Here is a 14,618-nt window from a genome sequence, read left to right on the forward strand (position 1 = left end):
GAACTTAAACTGTGTTTCGGCATGGAAAAACGTCGATATACTTATACGGGAGATGCCCGGAGGTTGTTTATTCCAACGATACTCGGTACGACGCCTCATCGGTCACTTTAACGATGACTTGGCTTAACGTTTTCGCCTTTCACTATTTTCCCAATTGTCGTTTTGTAATTTTTTCGTTAAAAGTGACTTTTTGTTTATCGTCGCCCGTAACTTTTTTCGGACATTGGCGTTTATACGAAAGGTCTATCATTCGAATATGTTTACGCGGGAGCGGATGTAGGTTTTCCGGGGCCTAGGGCTTATCCCAGTCCTACGGGGCCCCATTTTTTGTTAATGCAGATAATACCGTAAATTATCACGATTATTATATTATTAATACCAACTATTTTTTACTATACGGTAATTAGTCGTTGTTAACGAAAAAGTATTAAAAATTTACGATAACCATGGAATATTTGCGGGCCCCGGAAATTTAGGGCCCGGGGCTTAAGCCCTATCAGTCCCTACGTAGATCCGTCTTGCCTTTACGCCATATTTTTGTTTGGCGAGAAAGTAGGGGCGGTGGGTGGCGTTATAGTCGAAGCCGAAGGTTCTGCTAATAATTCTAATGTAAAATATAGAAATAGACGCCTCTCCCACACGGTTGGGGCGAGTTGCCTACCCGATTTAAAGGAAAGACGCGTACTTTTTCCGAAATATTATATTACAAACTTAATTAAATTTATTACATTTAGACGCTTACGTAATATAGAATGAAGGAAACCCATGCCGATAGAAGAAAATAGACCGAACGGGACTTACTGGTTAGTTCTTCCAGCCCGAACGGTCGAAATTACTACGAAGCGAACAAAGAGTTCGATATTGGAAATAGTATTTTTGGGCGGATTTAAAGACAGTAATTTAGCAAAGCTCTGGGATCAAATTCGACGCTAATGTACTGTACATACGCAAAACGAAAGATAAAATTGTTTATCGTACGATTAAGTTACAACACGGAGACACGTAAAGAAGATGGGATTGGACGCGCCACCAACGGTACAAACGACGGGCGAGAATACCGCGGAGTAGAACGAGTACGGGAAGCGCAAAATGTGGGTTAAATTAAACGTTAGACGACGAGACGATGCCTCGACTTTTACCAAAAGACGGCACTGGCAATTCATTTCTTCCGAAATCCGAATTAAGCCGCTCACCCGCGTAGATAAGCGCGGCTTCGCTCCGTAAGTAATTTTTCGTTTTTAGTCGAATGCTCCTCGGGCGTAAGAAGGGCGTCGCATTCACGGCGGCATTTTTACCCTTTCTTTATCCTTCGGCGGCGCAATTTTCCACTCTTTTTCCGTCTTCCAACCAACTCCGGCCCGTCCATTTATCCTAAGGGATTCTTCTTTTTTTCCCACTTCGGATACGAAGACACCGTTATCTTTGGCGCTGGCTTATTGTTCTTCCCGCTTGCCGGCACTAACAATAGCTATTTCCAGTAAAAATTATTATAGTTTTTTTATTTATTGGTGCGAAAATGCGAAAAAGAAAAGAAATTGCTGGTCGCGGATCTTTATAAAGAAATATAAATATCTAAAAGACGAAAAAACTGTCGTCGACGCGTTTCTTACAAGAAATAACATTCGTTTTGGGAGAAACTTCACCTTTTCTTTTAATCGATTTTGGACGTTAAATTAAAAACGCCGAGCGAATTTCCTTTCTTACGTCCTAATACTTGCCGCCGCTTAACTGTTTAGCCACGCGTTAAGTCCAGAGGTCGGCTTCCCCTCCGTCCTCGCCCGGCACGCGCTATCCATAGGCGTAAATAAACAGAAATTTTCCGGTACGCGGCGGCGGCCACCAGGATCCACCAATTATAATCCATCTTTTTAAAAAATTGGCGCAAAGGCCGAGCCATCGGACCTGGCGAAATTCCAGACATTTTAGCCTTTCCGCCTATTTTTTATCAATATAATTTTATCGGCTGACAGATTCCGGAAGGACGCGTAGGGTAGACCGGCTAAAGGCGCGTAAACTACATTTTAACGCCAATAAAGCTAATCGCCGGCCTTAAATAATAACTTATTTAAGGCCGGGAGAACGGCCGGCGGTTACGGTTATCGCGGTCCGAGATCCCCAATCCCCGTTTTTTCGCGCTTCCCGACCCCCGGGTCCAGCCACGGACCACTTTTAAATACCGTAACAACGCCGAGGAACGGAGTTTGGAATAATTTTAACACGGGCAGCGCGTCCAGTAAGTCGGACGGGGGCGAAAGGAGCGGGCGATTCCGCCATTTTACTTTTTCGTCTCTTACGTATAAACGGGAGGAAAGTACGGAGGAAAGCCACTCCCGAGAATCTTCACTATTTCCCACCGAATGGCGTTCGGACGTCTTTTTCTTCGCCCCCTTCCCGCGCCATAACTCTTCGTCTTTCGTCGAAATTTTGCCCAGAGGCGGGGGTATTACGGGATCGACGCTATTGAATTTCGGTAGATAATGGCCAAGGAGCCAGAACGCCCGATATCCGGAGCAGTCCGGATAATTTAAAATGTTTTTACGTTATCGGTAACGTAAAGACTTTTTAAAATAAAATTCCGTAACCGCGAGTTAAACTTTTTCCCGGGGAAGTTAGATGGATTTTTTAAAGGGAAAATAGTCTGCGCCGGTTTTTCCCGCTTTCCTCCGTCCGCCCGCCGAAAGGGACGGAGACGACGTCGAAGGGTAAGAAGTTGTCGCGCCGTTTCCAACCAAACCCGTCTTTTTAGGAGGGAAAGAACCATTAACCCCGCTCTTGGTTAACGAAGAAAAGTTTCACCCTCCGGCGGCGCTTCCGGTCTTGGATGGGGCTTACGAAAATACCCGGGAGAGAGGCGTGGAAGGAGACGTTGCCTAACCGTCAAAGGCGGTCGACTCGGGCCGTCCGCTAATTTCTTCTTAATTCCATGTCGGTCACCGGGTTAGATCTCGTCATTGGCACACTTTTCGCTTTTTAAGCGTCCTTACCGGGATAGGTTTAATCGCCGTTTTTCGGGCCGCGCGGAAAGAAAGGCCCGTCCGGATAACCAAGCGCCAGTTTTCCTTTCGATTATTAATTAGACTTACGAACCGGTGGCCGTAACGCGGTCCGGCCGTACAATTACGCAAATATTCCGCAACCGGAGAAGACGGTTAAGCAATTTGGGATTTTTCCCAACTCCGTCGTAAAATGACGCGGATTTCGTCTCAGTTTCTAGCAAATTAATCGGTTGTCGTTTCGTAAGCAGACCCGAATTCCAAACTTTTCCGGTTAATTGTATTTATCGCCCGAGATAACGATTGCATTTTCTACTGGATTCTCGGACGACCGAACAAATTTCATACCCGTTTACTTTTTTCTATTACTTTAACTTTCGCTATTTGTCCGCTAAACCTTCTACTCAAACCACGAAACCGGTCGAAATTCTTCCGTGTCCGACGGCATCGTTTCATAAGCATCGAATAAGTCGGGCCCGGTAAATAACGTGTAAATAGTCTACGTCTACGTACAGTACGACGGTGTAATTGTCCGCCCCAAGACGTCGGCCGACACTCTACATTTTTATAATGTAAACTGGCGAGACGACCATCGATTGCCCTTAACTAAGTAAACCCGCCACCGTCAAAAACGCTCGGACTACCTTTCTTCTTCCCGACTTTCCCGGGAGTCGAACGACGGACGAAACGTCCCGCTGCTAAATAAACTTCCGAGGTCGGAGTCGGCTTTCCACCACCCGGCCGCAGGCACGCGTCGTCCCACCACCCATTAACCGGAACCGCCCGCCCCGCCGGAAGTCGACCGATTCGGGCTTTAAATTAAAAGTCCCGAGAAGTAAATTTCTTTCTCCCCTCCCGGAAAAGTCTCCCGGCATTTTTTCCGCCGTTTTCCTTTCCCACGGACAAATATCCGGTCCCGGCCAAACGGAAGTGGAAAGGCTTTCCGGAGAAGGCGGGAGGAGCCGGACTCGCCCGGTAGGAAGGAAGATGTCGCACCGGAAGTCTTTCGACCGCCACCTCGCCGGGGCCCTTCCGTCGGTTTGTCCCGGGCAGCCACCCCAACGCAAATTCGCCCTTCCCTCACTCACCCCGGCGGGGGAACCGCTCTTCCCCCTCTCCTCGGACCGCGCCGACTTCCGTCGGCCGCCCGCAGTGCAAGAGCGCGGCCGCGGAGGGGAGGGAAGAGAGGGGAAAACCGAAACCGGGTTTGTGTGTCGACCGGCGAAGCGTTACGAAAGAAGCTCCTTCGGATTTACTCGCTTTCCGTCGACCTCGGTCCCTTTCCCTTTTCTTTATCGGTCGCCGGCGGCGCTCCGGCCGACGGTTTTTTCCCCCGGTCCGAGCCGGGGTGGCGCTGCGACTCGGTCGGCCGCGCGGCGCTCATTCTTATTCCCGTCGCGCCGCCCATCGCACCGCCGGCTTTCCATGGCGCAGTTACTGCGAGTGTCTCGTCCGGGGGACCCGGATCGCCTCGCCCCCCGCGGTTCCGAAGAAGCTTTCGATCTGTCCTGGTGCCGACTGGGAGTGACTCTGACTCGGGGAATCTTCTCCAAGACAGGTGAGTGCCGCTTCTTAGTCCGCTCGGCCGGGCCGCGCGCGGAGTTGGGCCTTTTCCCGCGGGGGAAGGGACGCCCGGCTCCCGGGCCTTGGGTTTTCCCCGCGGAGCCGGAGAAGCGCGGGAGGGTTTCCTTTTTGTGTCCATTCGTGTTGCCTCCATTCGGAAAGACGGAAGGCGGGCGCCGTCCTCCGCTCCCGCCGCGCGGCGGACGGCTTTCGGACGGCCGAAACGGAAAATTCTCAAGGTCGATCCCTCCGGCCCGAGGATCGGCGCGGATCCCGACGGCCGCCGTTTCTGGCGACGAAGACGTCCGAAAGTTTCCGGCCGGGGAAAGGAGCTGAGAGGCGCGGTCCGACAATTTTCTTTTGCCCGTGGAGCCGGGGCTTGGCCGGTGCATAAGCCGCCGAGAAGAGGCGTAGAATCCGGATTCCCGGGTGGACGACGTCGTTCCGGTCGAGGGGACCGGAGGGCCGGGGGCAAAGACCGAGGGGCGCCGTTAAATTCTACCGGGCGAAAAGAAGAGAAACGGAAGGACGAACCATGGGGTTAGAAAGGTCTTCCGGCCTTTAACGGCGACTGGCCCGGAGAAAAGCCTTACGAAATCGGGAGGAAGCGGGAAGACGTCGGGCCTTCCGCTGCCCGGCTCTTAATAATCCCGGTCCGAAATTATGGACTTTTTAACATTGTTTCGGAAAGGCGCGAGTTAGTCGCGGCTGGCCGCCCGGAACGACGGCTGTTAAGTCACCGGGTGGGAGAAAGCGCGCGCGCATTTTTAGCCAGGCCCAAAAGGCGGACGAATTTCCTCTTTCTCTTTCCCCCAACTCGGCGGTGGGGCCCGCGGCCTTACGTCGGTCCACTGCCGTTGCCGGGCGGCCGCCCGCGGCCTTTCGTAGTATTCGTAGCCGCAACTACTCGAACTACTCGGTTTGGCATTTAAAAAATGTTAACTGTTCCGACGTAATGAAACGTGACGACGAAAACAGTTTTCTCGACGGAAGTCGCTACGCCTGTGGACCGACAAAACGCGGGAAAGGTCATCTGGTCCTTTGGGGCGGCGGAACGACCTCGACCTAACAGTTACCGGGAGAACCCGGGAGGTGGTCTTGACGGAGACCCAATATTCGAGTATTTTCCAGAAAATCACCATGAACATTAATGTATGGGTTCCATCCGTACATTTATAACTTAATCTTATTGTCATGAATTAAATTTATGTAGTTTTTAAAGTCACGAAAAGTTTATTTATTTTTATTTTGATCAGTTCGTATTTAGAAAAACTCATTATAATCACATTTTGTATCGTTTAACGCGGCGGTTGCTGGCAGGGGCGCCGCGAAATGTCCTAAAATGTTAGAATTTGACATTGGGAGCCATGGGAAAATCTGCATTTAGCCGTGAAAAGAGTTTCGATATTTATATTACATTTCGTACGTAAGGACAGGAAGATATTCACCATCGGTACTCTTTCCCACAATATATTAGTAGGTAGGTGGCCCTAATCTAATGGGAAAGAAAACTAGACGAAGGGTCGAGCGGGTCCCTTTGACGTAGAAAGGAAAGAGACAAAGTCGACAGCTAGGATTTACTCTTTACGTTGGCCGGTGACCCCAATGAAGAACGGTATAAATAAGTGCATTAAGCGTGTCGGTTTTTGCTTAAACTGTATTTGGTTTGTGTGATACGGATATATTCGTTTGGCTGTGGTGTGGCCGGGGACCCTTCCCACGGGAACCGGTTGTGGAAACTGAGACGATAAGCCGGCGACTTGGTAAACAGAACCCAGGCCGCCGAGAAATTGGAGCGATACTGTTTAATTGTCGCTTTTCCAGATCTAATTGACACATCCCCGATGGTAGATGGCGAGGGAGAGCGGGAGATCGACGGCTGCAGAAGTTTCGGCGGTCACCTTACACAGAGTTCGAGGCGGAAAATGCCAGCGCTCCTTCGGAGGGACCGATGGTACGAACGTCTTCTCCGGGACGGGAGAAAAACGCATTGGAGGAAATTTACGGGTCAGTGGCTGGGGGAAGAGCGTGACCCGACCCCGGGGGCGTTCCGCGCGGGAGTGATGGACAATCCCGCGGTCCGAAACGCGTCCCTATCGACAGCTCGGGGACAAATAGAGTTAGGAATCCCAAGGACGCGGAGAAGTTGGGAGTGATTTAGCCCGCCCTGGCAATCCAGACCGGGATGACGGAGGAGAAGATCCCGAAACTTGGACGAATGCGGACAGATAGGGGGACTTAACTTCCCCAAGCACACTTTTTTACCCGGACAGGACGAAGGAGAACCTAACTTCCAGGCGTAGACTCGTACCTCTACAGCAGGCGCGTCAAAGATACGGCCGCGGGCCGTATCTTTGACACGTAGGGCAGTTATGACCCGCGAGACAATTAGTTGCGACCTTCCACATCAATTCAATAATGCTATTTCTTTATGTTTTTATTATCTCGATATCAAAGAAAATGTGATATTTTGTACTTAAACAAATAATACTTAATAAAGAAAATTGTTGAACTCAATTATTATTATAGGCTTATAGGAAAGCAGTGCTGAATGTCCGACGTACACGTTTTCGCATTTAAAACTTCGGCCTCAACTTCGCTAGTACCATTCAAATCAATCAGTGCCTTATTTGCTATTTCTTCAATAATCTTTGTTCTGCCATTAAAGTTACCGCTTGTAAAGTACAAATAAGGTTTTTTTTTTATTTTATTGTGAAATCTCGGGTTTTTGAAAAGGAACTTTCGAGTCCGCTGCTTTTGGGCTACTTTTAAAACATTTCTGGCTACAAAAACTAAAAGCATCTGTCCCGCTGTCATACTTCAGACAAAAAATTGGCACTTAAACACTATGAGTTTGACACCCCCGCCCTACAGCCTCCAAAAACGTCTTACCATTGGAGTCATCTCTGTGTCCAGCAACCGCTTCCCCAAACCACTCTGGCGTCGTCCCGACCGAGTGTCGGAAAAAGCCAGGGTTTCCGCGCCTCCCACCTAAGGCAGATCGAAGTCGGCCACGATTCCTTATACCATCTCCTTAAAACCCATAGAGAAATAGCCGATGGCCAAGATGCTATTAAAATACACTGTCTCGTTCTCGACCGGTTGGCTGCACCAGTTTTGTGTCACGTGTTGAAATACGCATTGTTCGCGTCCGAAATAGCGGGCCAAAGAAATATTTTGAAAAACGTTAACCGAGTTTCTTACCGAGTTAACCGCATAAAGCGGCGATGATTATTTGTGCGCCGATTTAACTGTTTTTATCCTAAATACAGTAGACCCCCTATAAAACGAGTTCATGTAGTTCGGATTCCTATATGACGGCAAAAAATTGCCACCGTATTCGTATAAACGCGCTAAAAACACTCGTATAATTTTGTAAAACGTCATCGCCGACTCGTGTGGCGACAAGATCGGTCGAATCTAGATCAATAGCGGATATCGCGCAAACCGTTGACTTTAAACGAGCACTGAACCTACTAAAAACCATTTATTACTTAACGGTCATAAAAATTATAATTATATTAACGATGTCTCCAAAGTTCAGCAAATTTTTCGCCGAGAAATAATTTATCAGGAAACGCGCGCCTCCGTTCCATCGCCGCTCCGCGACGAAAACGAACTTAAGCAATGGCGTGGTCGAACGGTACGCACTCGGTAAGTAATCCTATCATTTTTTGTATAATTTTTTGTTTATAGCAGTTTATACGGATTATTCGCAAAAAATTATACGTGTTTTGGAAATGTTGAGTGGAATTAGTCTAGGAATCGATTAATTTTATGGAAGAAAACCTTTCAAACAGCCGTAGTCCGTAAACTGCACACGTGCCGGGCTGCGATTGGCTCGTGTATTTAAGGACTCGTAGGAAATGAGCTTCATAAAAACCGGAACTTATTTACCGCGTTATGGGGGGTCGACTGTACCAGCAANCGTGTTGATTTTAAAATTAGCTATTTTTCGTCTATAAAATTTAATCTATGAATTTTTTTGGTAGTAAAATGGACTTGCCATTGATCTTTCGCTGATAATTGATGCTTTTTAACAGAATCTCAAGTAAGGATGCACCGATAAGCAAAATGGCCGATTACCGATTACCGATTAATCGGCCATGCATTATCGGCCGATTACTGTTAATAATTTATTGTATTAATAGTGTGAGATCCTGGAGTTAATTATAATGTGGAAAAAAACCCATTTTTCTCCACCTGGTATTTCCATCTCCCTCGGGTCAGGTAAACAAGAGACGATCGAATATCCTCGCAAAATCAACAATCTCTTCCTTTGTTTCTAAAATAAATCTCAACANATTAATAGTGTGAGATCCTGGAGTTAATTATAATGTGGAAAAAAACCCATTTTTCTCCACCTGGTATTTCCATCTCCCTCGGGTCAGGTAAACAAGAGACGATCGAATATCCTCGCAAAATCAACAATCTCTTCCTTTGTTTCTAAAATAAATCTCAACACTTAATCGTTGACGCGTGGAAACTTCAACATTGTTTAAAAAGCTGAAGTGTTTCTGTGTTTAACAGAAACAAAATATATTTCTTTAACCGCTGATATTTGGACAGCAACTACAAACAATTCTCCTTTTTTAAGTGTANCTTTGGTCCCATACCTGTTGGATTATCAAGGGACAACTGTATAATCTCACCAAAGTATAAAAAGAAGAGACAGAAACCAGTATTATTCCAGGTTTATTTCTAAGATGAATATAAATATTTAATGCTTTCCACCCAACCCGCCATTTTCTTTTCCGTTTCCGTTTAACGCCTGGAGGCGCCGGGAAATCTTATCCAGTCGTTACCAGGCGGCGAGACCGTCCCGGACCGTCCGTAGTGGCCGGCTTTTAATTTCCCATCCGCCGACACCGGCGCGGCCCGGTGCCTTCCTCGCCGGCCAACGGACTAGCGTCGGTCGGCGCCTGCGCCAATGAAATCAGTCGGCGGAAAATACTTTCCTCCCTTCCGTCTCCGTCGTCCCTCTTTAACGCTTTCCGCAGTTTCTTTCCATAAAAGCTGCGATCGAGAAGCAGAGAAGGGGAAAAGGAGCGCGGAGACCGTCCCCTCTCTTTTCCCGCACGGAAAAGAACGGGGGGGGAGGAAAGTCCGGAGGGTAAGTATTTCGGTCTTGACCCGGTCCGTTTTCTCCGCAGAAACAAGTACCGAGGAAGCGTTCTGGTCAACGACAAGCGCGTATCGGCCCACTTCTACCGCCAGAAGTCGTGCTACGTGCCTCAGGAGATCTTTCTCTTTCCCCACCTGTCGGTCCGAGAGACGCTGACTGTGGCCGCCAACCTCAAGTTGCCCGCCTCCGTCTCCCCGGCGGAAAAGAAGCGCAGGGTAAGTCTTTTCTTTCTTTTCGTCCTTCCTCGAAAAGGAAACTTCCGGTAATCCGGCACCCGATTAACCGTTAAATAATCATCGTAGGGCGGAAAATCCACCCACCCACCGCGGTTCCGGCGCTGCCTCCGTCCGCCGTTGGCTCCCGGAGGGGGTGGAAGTAGCTGGGTCCTCCAACGCTATCCAGGAGGATGCGCACGCGCGGCGCCACGAGGAAAAGCGGTGTGGCCAACGCGTTGAGTATTCGAGATGGCGGACGATACCCACGGTGCCGCTATGCAGGCGTTTACAGATTTTGTTTTGTACGGCCGGCTTTATTTAGCTCGATGGAGAAAGAACTGGCGTACAAAATACGATTAAGATCTGTCGATAAAGAATACTATTTCCAGTAAGATTCGGTTGTTTCGTTCTTCGAATTGAATTACGGTATATATGATTATTTCTGTTAAATTTATTATCCTTTCCTCTTTATTCTAATGTTATCTCGGTTAACCGCCTCCAACTATCCGCCATTAAAACGCCTTGCGACTACAAGACGCGTTTCTACCAGAATTCGACCAACTTCCGCGGCGAGAAGAAATGAACCCGGTCGGTAACGAAAGCGACGAAGGAATACGAAAGGAAGAAAGGGTGGGCCCGGCCTCGGCATTCCTAAGGTCGAGTTCGTCCCGGCATTACGACTTTTTTATTTATCGTTTAATTCCTTCCTTTTATTTCTAGAAAAAAATACAAAATACATTTTCTTTGAGAAAATGGAAGAAAATCCTCCGCGCCAGGGGTTTTATTTTCAAAATGAAAAACGAAAACATACCGACACGCGGCAACGGAAATTTTCGACTTTTTAAAGTTAGACCAATAGGAAGGTGGTGACGTCGTAAAGATGACGTGGGACGATAGCGGTGGGCCAGGCTAAAAAGCTTTATTTATATACTAATTGGCTGATATATTTCATTCGTACGCTATATTACTATCAGATTCTAATATTAACGTCGAATAGACGTAAAGTATTGGGAATTCGGTTACTAAAGTACAGGACAGGGATGGCCAACCTTTTCGAGTCTGCGTGCCACGTAGTAAGCGTATTAAGCATATTTTTTTTTAAAAATGATTACGCGTGCAGAAGTTTTACACTCGGAGTAACTATATTTAAATTTGGCCGAAGGGCCGAGCGGTCAAAGCGGTAGCTTATCGCTCTGGCGTACCCGAGATCAAAAGTCCAGAAAATTTTCGGGTGATCCATTGCTCGCCACCCGGCTGTTCCATTTGGAGTTTGCTAAATAAAAAAAGCCCTCTTAGTGTCCAAGGGGCGAAAAGAGTTTTAAAAAACTATATTTAAATAAATAATATACTGTAATTAGAGTAAATGTAAAGAACCCGATTGAAAAACATAATAAACCGATATCGTATAATACGTTACGTGCCGGATGATTTCTTCGACGCGCCACTTTGGGCACGCGTGTCGTAGGTTGGCCATCTCTGGTATAGGATATTCCTAACGTTCAACCATTCGGAATATTTTTCCATGGAAAATCCTGGTTTTTCAGCTTTTTTATTTGCCAACGAAACAATCCCGACTACTGGCGCGATATTAATAGGGTCCGCGCCGGAAAAGATTTGCGTCTAGAGACGAATCTCCCTATTTCTGGTAACGAACTAAGCTAACTTCCGAAACCCGGGCATTAATAATAGTGGAAGAACATTGAACGGTAAGACTCGAACCGCCGCGATAATAAACGGAAAGAATAATCATCGGGGCAGAAAAAGACTTCCCGCTCCACTTTGCGTCTTAAAATCGTGACATTTGACCCAACGTTAGAACGTGTTTCGGCACTGTCGATAGGAAGCGCGGCGTCCGAGTTTTCTCGCCGGGTTCACGGGAATAACGAGAAAAATTCAGGCTTTTTCGGGTATCTCTCGTCCGAAGAAATGATATCTTACGCGGGGCTTAATTTACACCTTGGCGGGCCCTAGGAAAAATAATATTTACAAATTTTGTATTACTACAAATATGAATAAAATCGTAATATTTAAAATTAAAGTATTTTTATTTCAAAACAATTACAAGGGTAAAATAATCAATATATTAATACAAAAAATAACGATTCGTGCATAAAAAAGTAGAAAAAATAAATCATTTGTGAATTTCGATTGCGCAAAAATATTAATCTAACTCGGATTATCGATAGTGCGGAGAATTTATCTTCTTTTATCGACTTTCTCAAATAACTTTTAATGTAGAGAAAGATTTTTCACCACTCGCATTACTTATCCGCGCGGTAAAATATATTCTTAGAAGAATTTGCATATTGGAAAAGGTTGATATCGTATTATTATTTATAATAAAATAAAACATTTCTCGGCCATTCTTTTCTTTTAAAATAGCATTAAACTGAAGCCATTCCTCACAAATCTCACCAATGTAAATATCCGCTTTATACGTCTTATTTACAGTATTATCTTCACTACGCGCGTCTGTTTCAGTAAATAAAAATTCAAAATGCTGTTTTTCTTCTAATCGACTGGTTGACATAAAAAGTATTTATTTTAAAATTATCCTTGGCAGAAAATTGAATATCATCGTCAATTATCATCAAAATGACGTTTTCGTTTACGGCAATCGAATAAATGGCATGCGTAAAATTGCCATATAATTCTTTAGCTCGTTCTTCCATACAATCAAAATGGCTTCTTAATTCCTCGACAAATCCTATAAGACTTTCGTATAAAGTGCGCGCTACATTTAAATTACGTTATTTCTTGTAATATATTTCTTGTAATTCTTGTATTTCTTGTAATTTCTGTACATTTAAATTAAGTTATTTCTTGCAACGATTTACTCGTTGCATTAATCCCGTTTAATATTTTGTTCCACGACACAGTCATTAAGCAAAATTCAAAACTTTTCGTATTATAGTATAAACCTAGTATAAACCTCTCGTTTCTCTTCCGGTTAATCTTTTCCGAGGCACGTCTTCTTCTAATTTTTCCAGCGCCCATTTAATTTCATCGAATCCATCGATAACGACTGTAATAGCATCCGCTCTTGCCGACCGTCTAGTGCCACTAATAGGTTTAATAGTAAGCGGTTTATTGTTCTCTTGGAAAAGATTTTTTAATATGTCGACGCGGGAGAAAAAGTGTAAATATTTTGAATAGTACCGAAATATCAAACTGCTAATGGGCAACGATCCGCGGCAAAATTACCCACAAGATATAAAGAATGACTGCCGCGTGGAACGTAATGAGCGCTTTCGCCATTATTATTTTTATTTTTGCTCCAAGACCATTGTATTTGCCAGATAAATTCGACGCGTTATCGTAGCTTTGGCCTCTACAAATTTTTATATCGACTATCCAAATAACTTACTACCGATTCCTCTAAACAGTCGGCGGTGCGCGAAAAATAGGAATAAAACTTAAAAATCGCTCGACGGGCTACCATTTGCCGAAATATATTTAACTATTATTGTCATCTCATCGACGTGACTTACGCCAGGCGATGAATCTAATATTAAAGACTAATATTTTGCTTCTTTTAGTTCGTCTAAAATAGTGATGCTTAATTTCTCTGCCACAATTTTAACAAATTCGTCACAGATTATTGGGGACAAATAGTTGACGCGCCCGGAACCGGGGTTTTTATTTATTTCAAATGGCTGGCTGAGAAAGGATCGAACTCACTAAGGTACCGTAGCGCGCTTAAATAGTTTCCATTATTCGACTCAAATAATTTAGTCGTTGAGCCATAAAATGCCAAGCCATTTTTAGACAAAATAGTATCGTCGAGACGATCCGTTTTAATACTTCTCTCCAATACAGTTTTTCCGTATTCCATCGGTTGTTGATTTCTACATCAATTCGACCCTTCGAATTTGATTTAGCAATAAACGTACCTATACGAGTTCTATGGTCAATCGAATTTTCCTGACCTTTTAACTTACCGCGTACGTTTTTCCAATTGTCAAAACCCCGCTTTTGTGAAAATTGTGCATTTTTGTTAGAAAACAATTTACATACGTAGCAATATGCAGACTTATTTTTTTCTGTTGAAAATAAGCCATTCTCTATTAACAATTTTTCCATTACCCTTTACTTTCATAAATGCTGTTTTACGCCAGGATCTTGTAATGGTTTTGCCTCGTACTCGAAACCTTTTTTGCTTCGTGTATAAATTCAATATTCCGATGAGATTTCTTTCTAATGTAAATATTTTTCATCTCCGGCGTTAAAACTTTTGGCCATTGGCCAATATCCTTTGAAAATGATTCGTATGTTTCACATAACAATTGTTGGCCGCCATCGTTATTTTCTTGGGTTTTCAAAAAATTTTCAATTTCTTCAACGGTATCTTCTTCATTTTGTTGTTTTGAGATTTTTCTGTTCCTCAATTTTAACGTCCGTTTCTTGATTTTGTGTTTTTTTTAAATAAAAATGGCATTAAAGCGTTACATTGCGTTTTGTTTTCTTCGTCTTTTGCTTTCGTTTTTAATTTTTTTGATGACTACTCGCGTGCTTGTAATTACTCATTTTTTATCATAATATCTCAAACTATTAGTGACATCAAAAAGTTATAAACGCAGAAATGTAGCCCTTTGAAAACTGACTAAAATGCAGCAATAAACGTAAAAGCGACATAAGTCGAGTTAAACCAGTTTTCGCACGACATACAGATATAAAGATAAATATTAAAATTACTTACTTATAGTATATGTTAAACAGAAA

General features: G+C 44.8%; 1 protein-coding gene across 1 annotated transcript in view; it reads left to right on the forward strand.

Annotated features, from left to right (window-relative positions):
- Positions 1-765: 765 nt before the first annotated feature.
- The window catches only part of LOC111629087 (ATP-binding cassette sub-family G member 4-like), a 62,182-nt gene continuing 48,329 nt past the window's right edge, over positions 766-14,618 (forward strand). Inside the window, exons 1-3 of the mRNA XM_023372948.1 lie at positions 766-803; positions 4,147-4,551; positions 9,710-9,896. Of these exons, the coding sequence (XP_023228716.1) occupies positions 766-803; positions 4,147-4,551; positions 9,710-9,896 (630 nt within the window). The remainder of the gene's footprint in view (positions 804-4,146; positions 4,552-9,709; positions 9,897-14,618) is intronic.

Source organism: Centruroides sculpturatus, unplaced genomic scaffold (genome assembly GCF_000671375.1).
Source record: "Centruroides sculpturatus isolate CEXI.00-Female unplaced genomic scaffold, Cexi_2.0 scaffold411, whole genome shotgun sequence".
NCBI lineage: Eukaryota > Metazoa > Arthropoda > Arachnida > Scorpiones > Buthidae > Centruroides > Centruroides sculpturatus.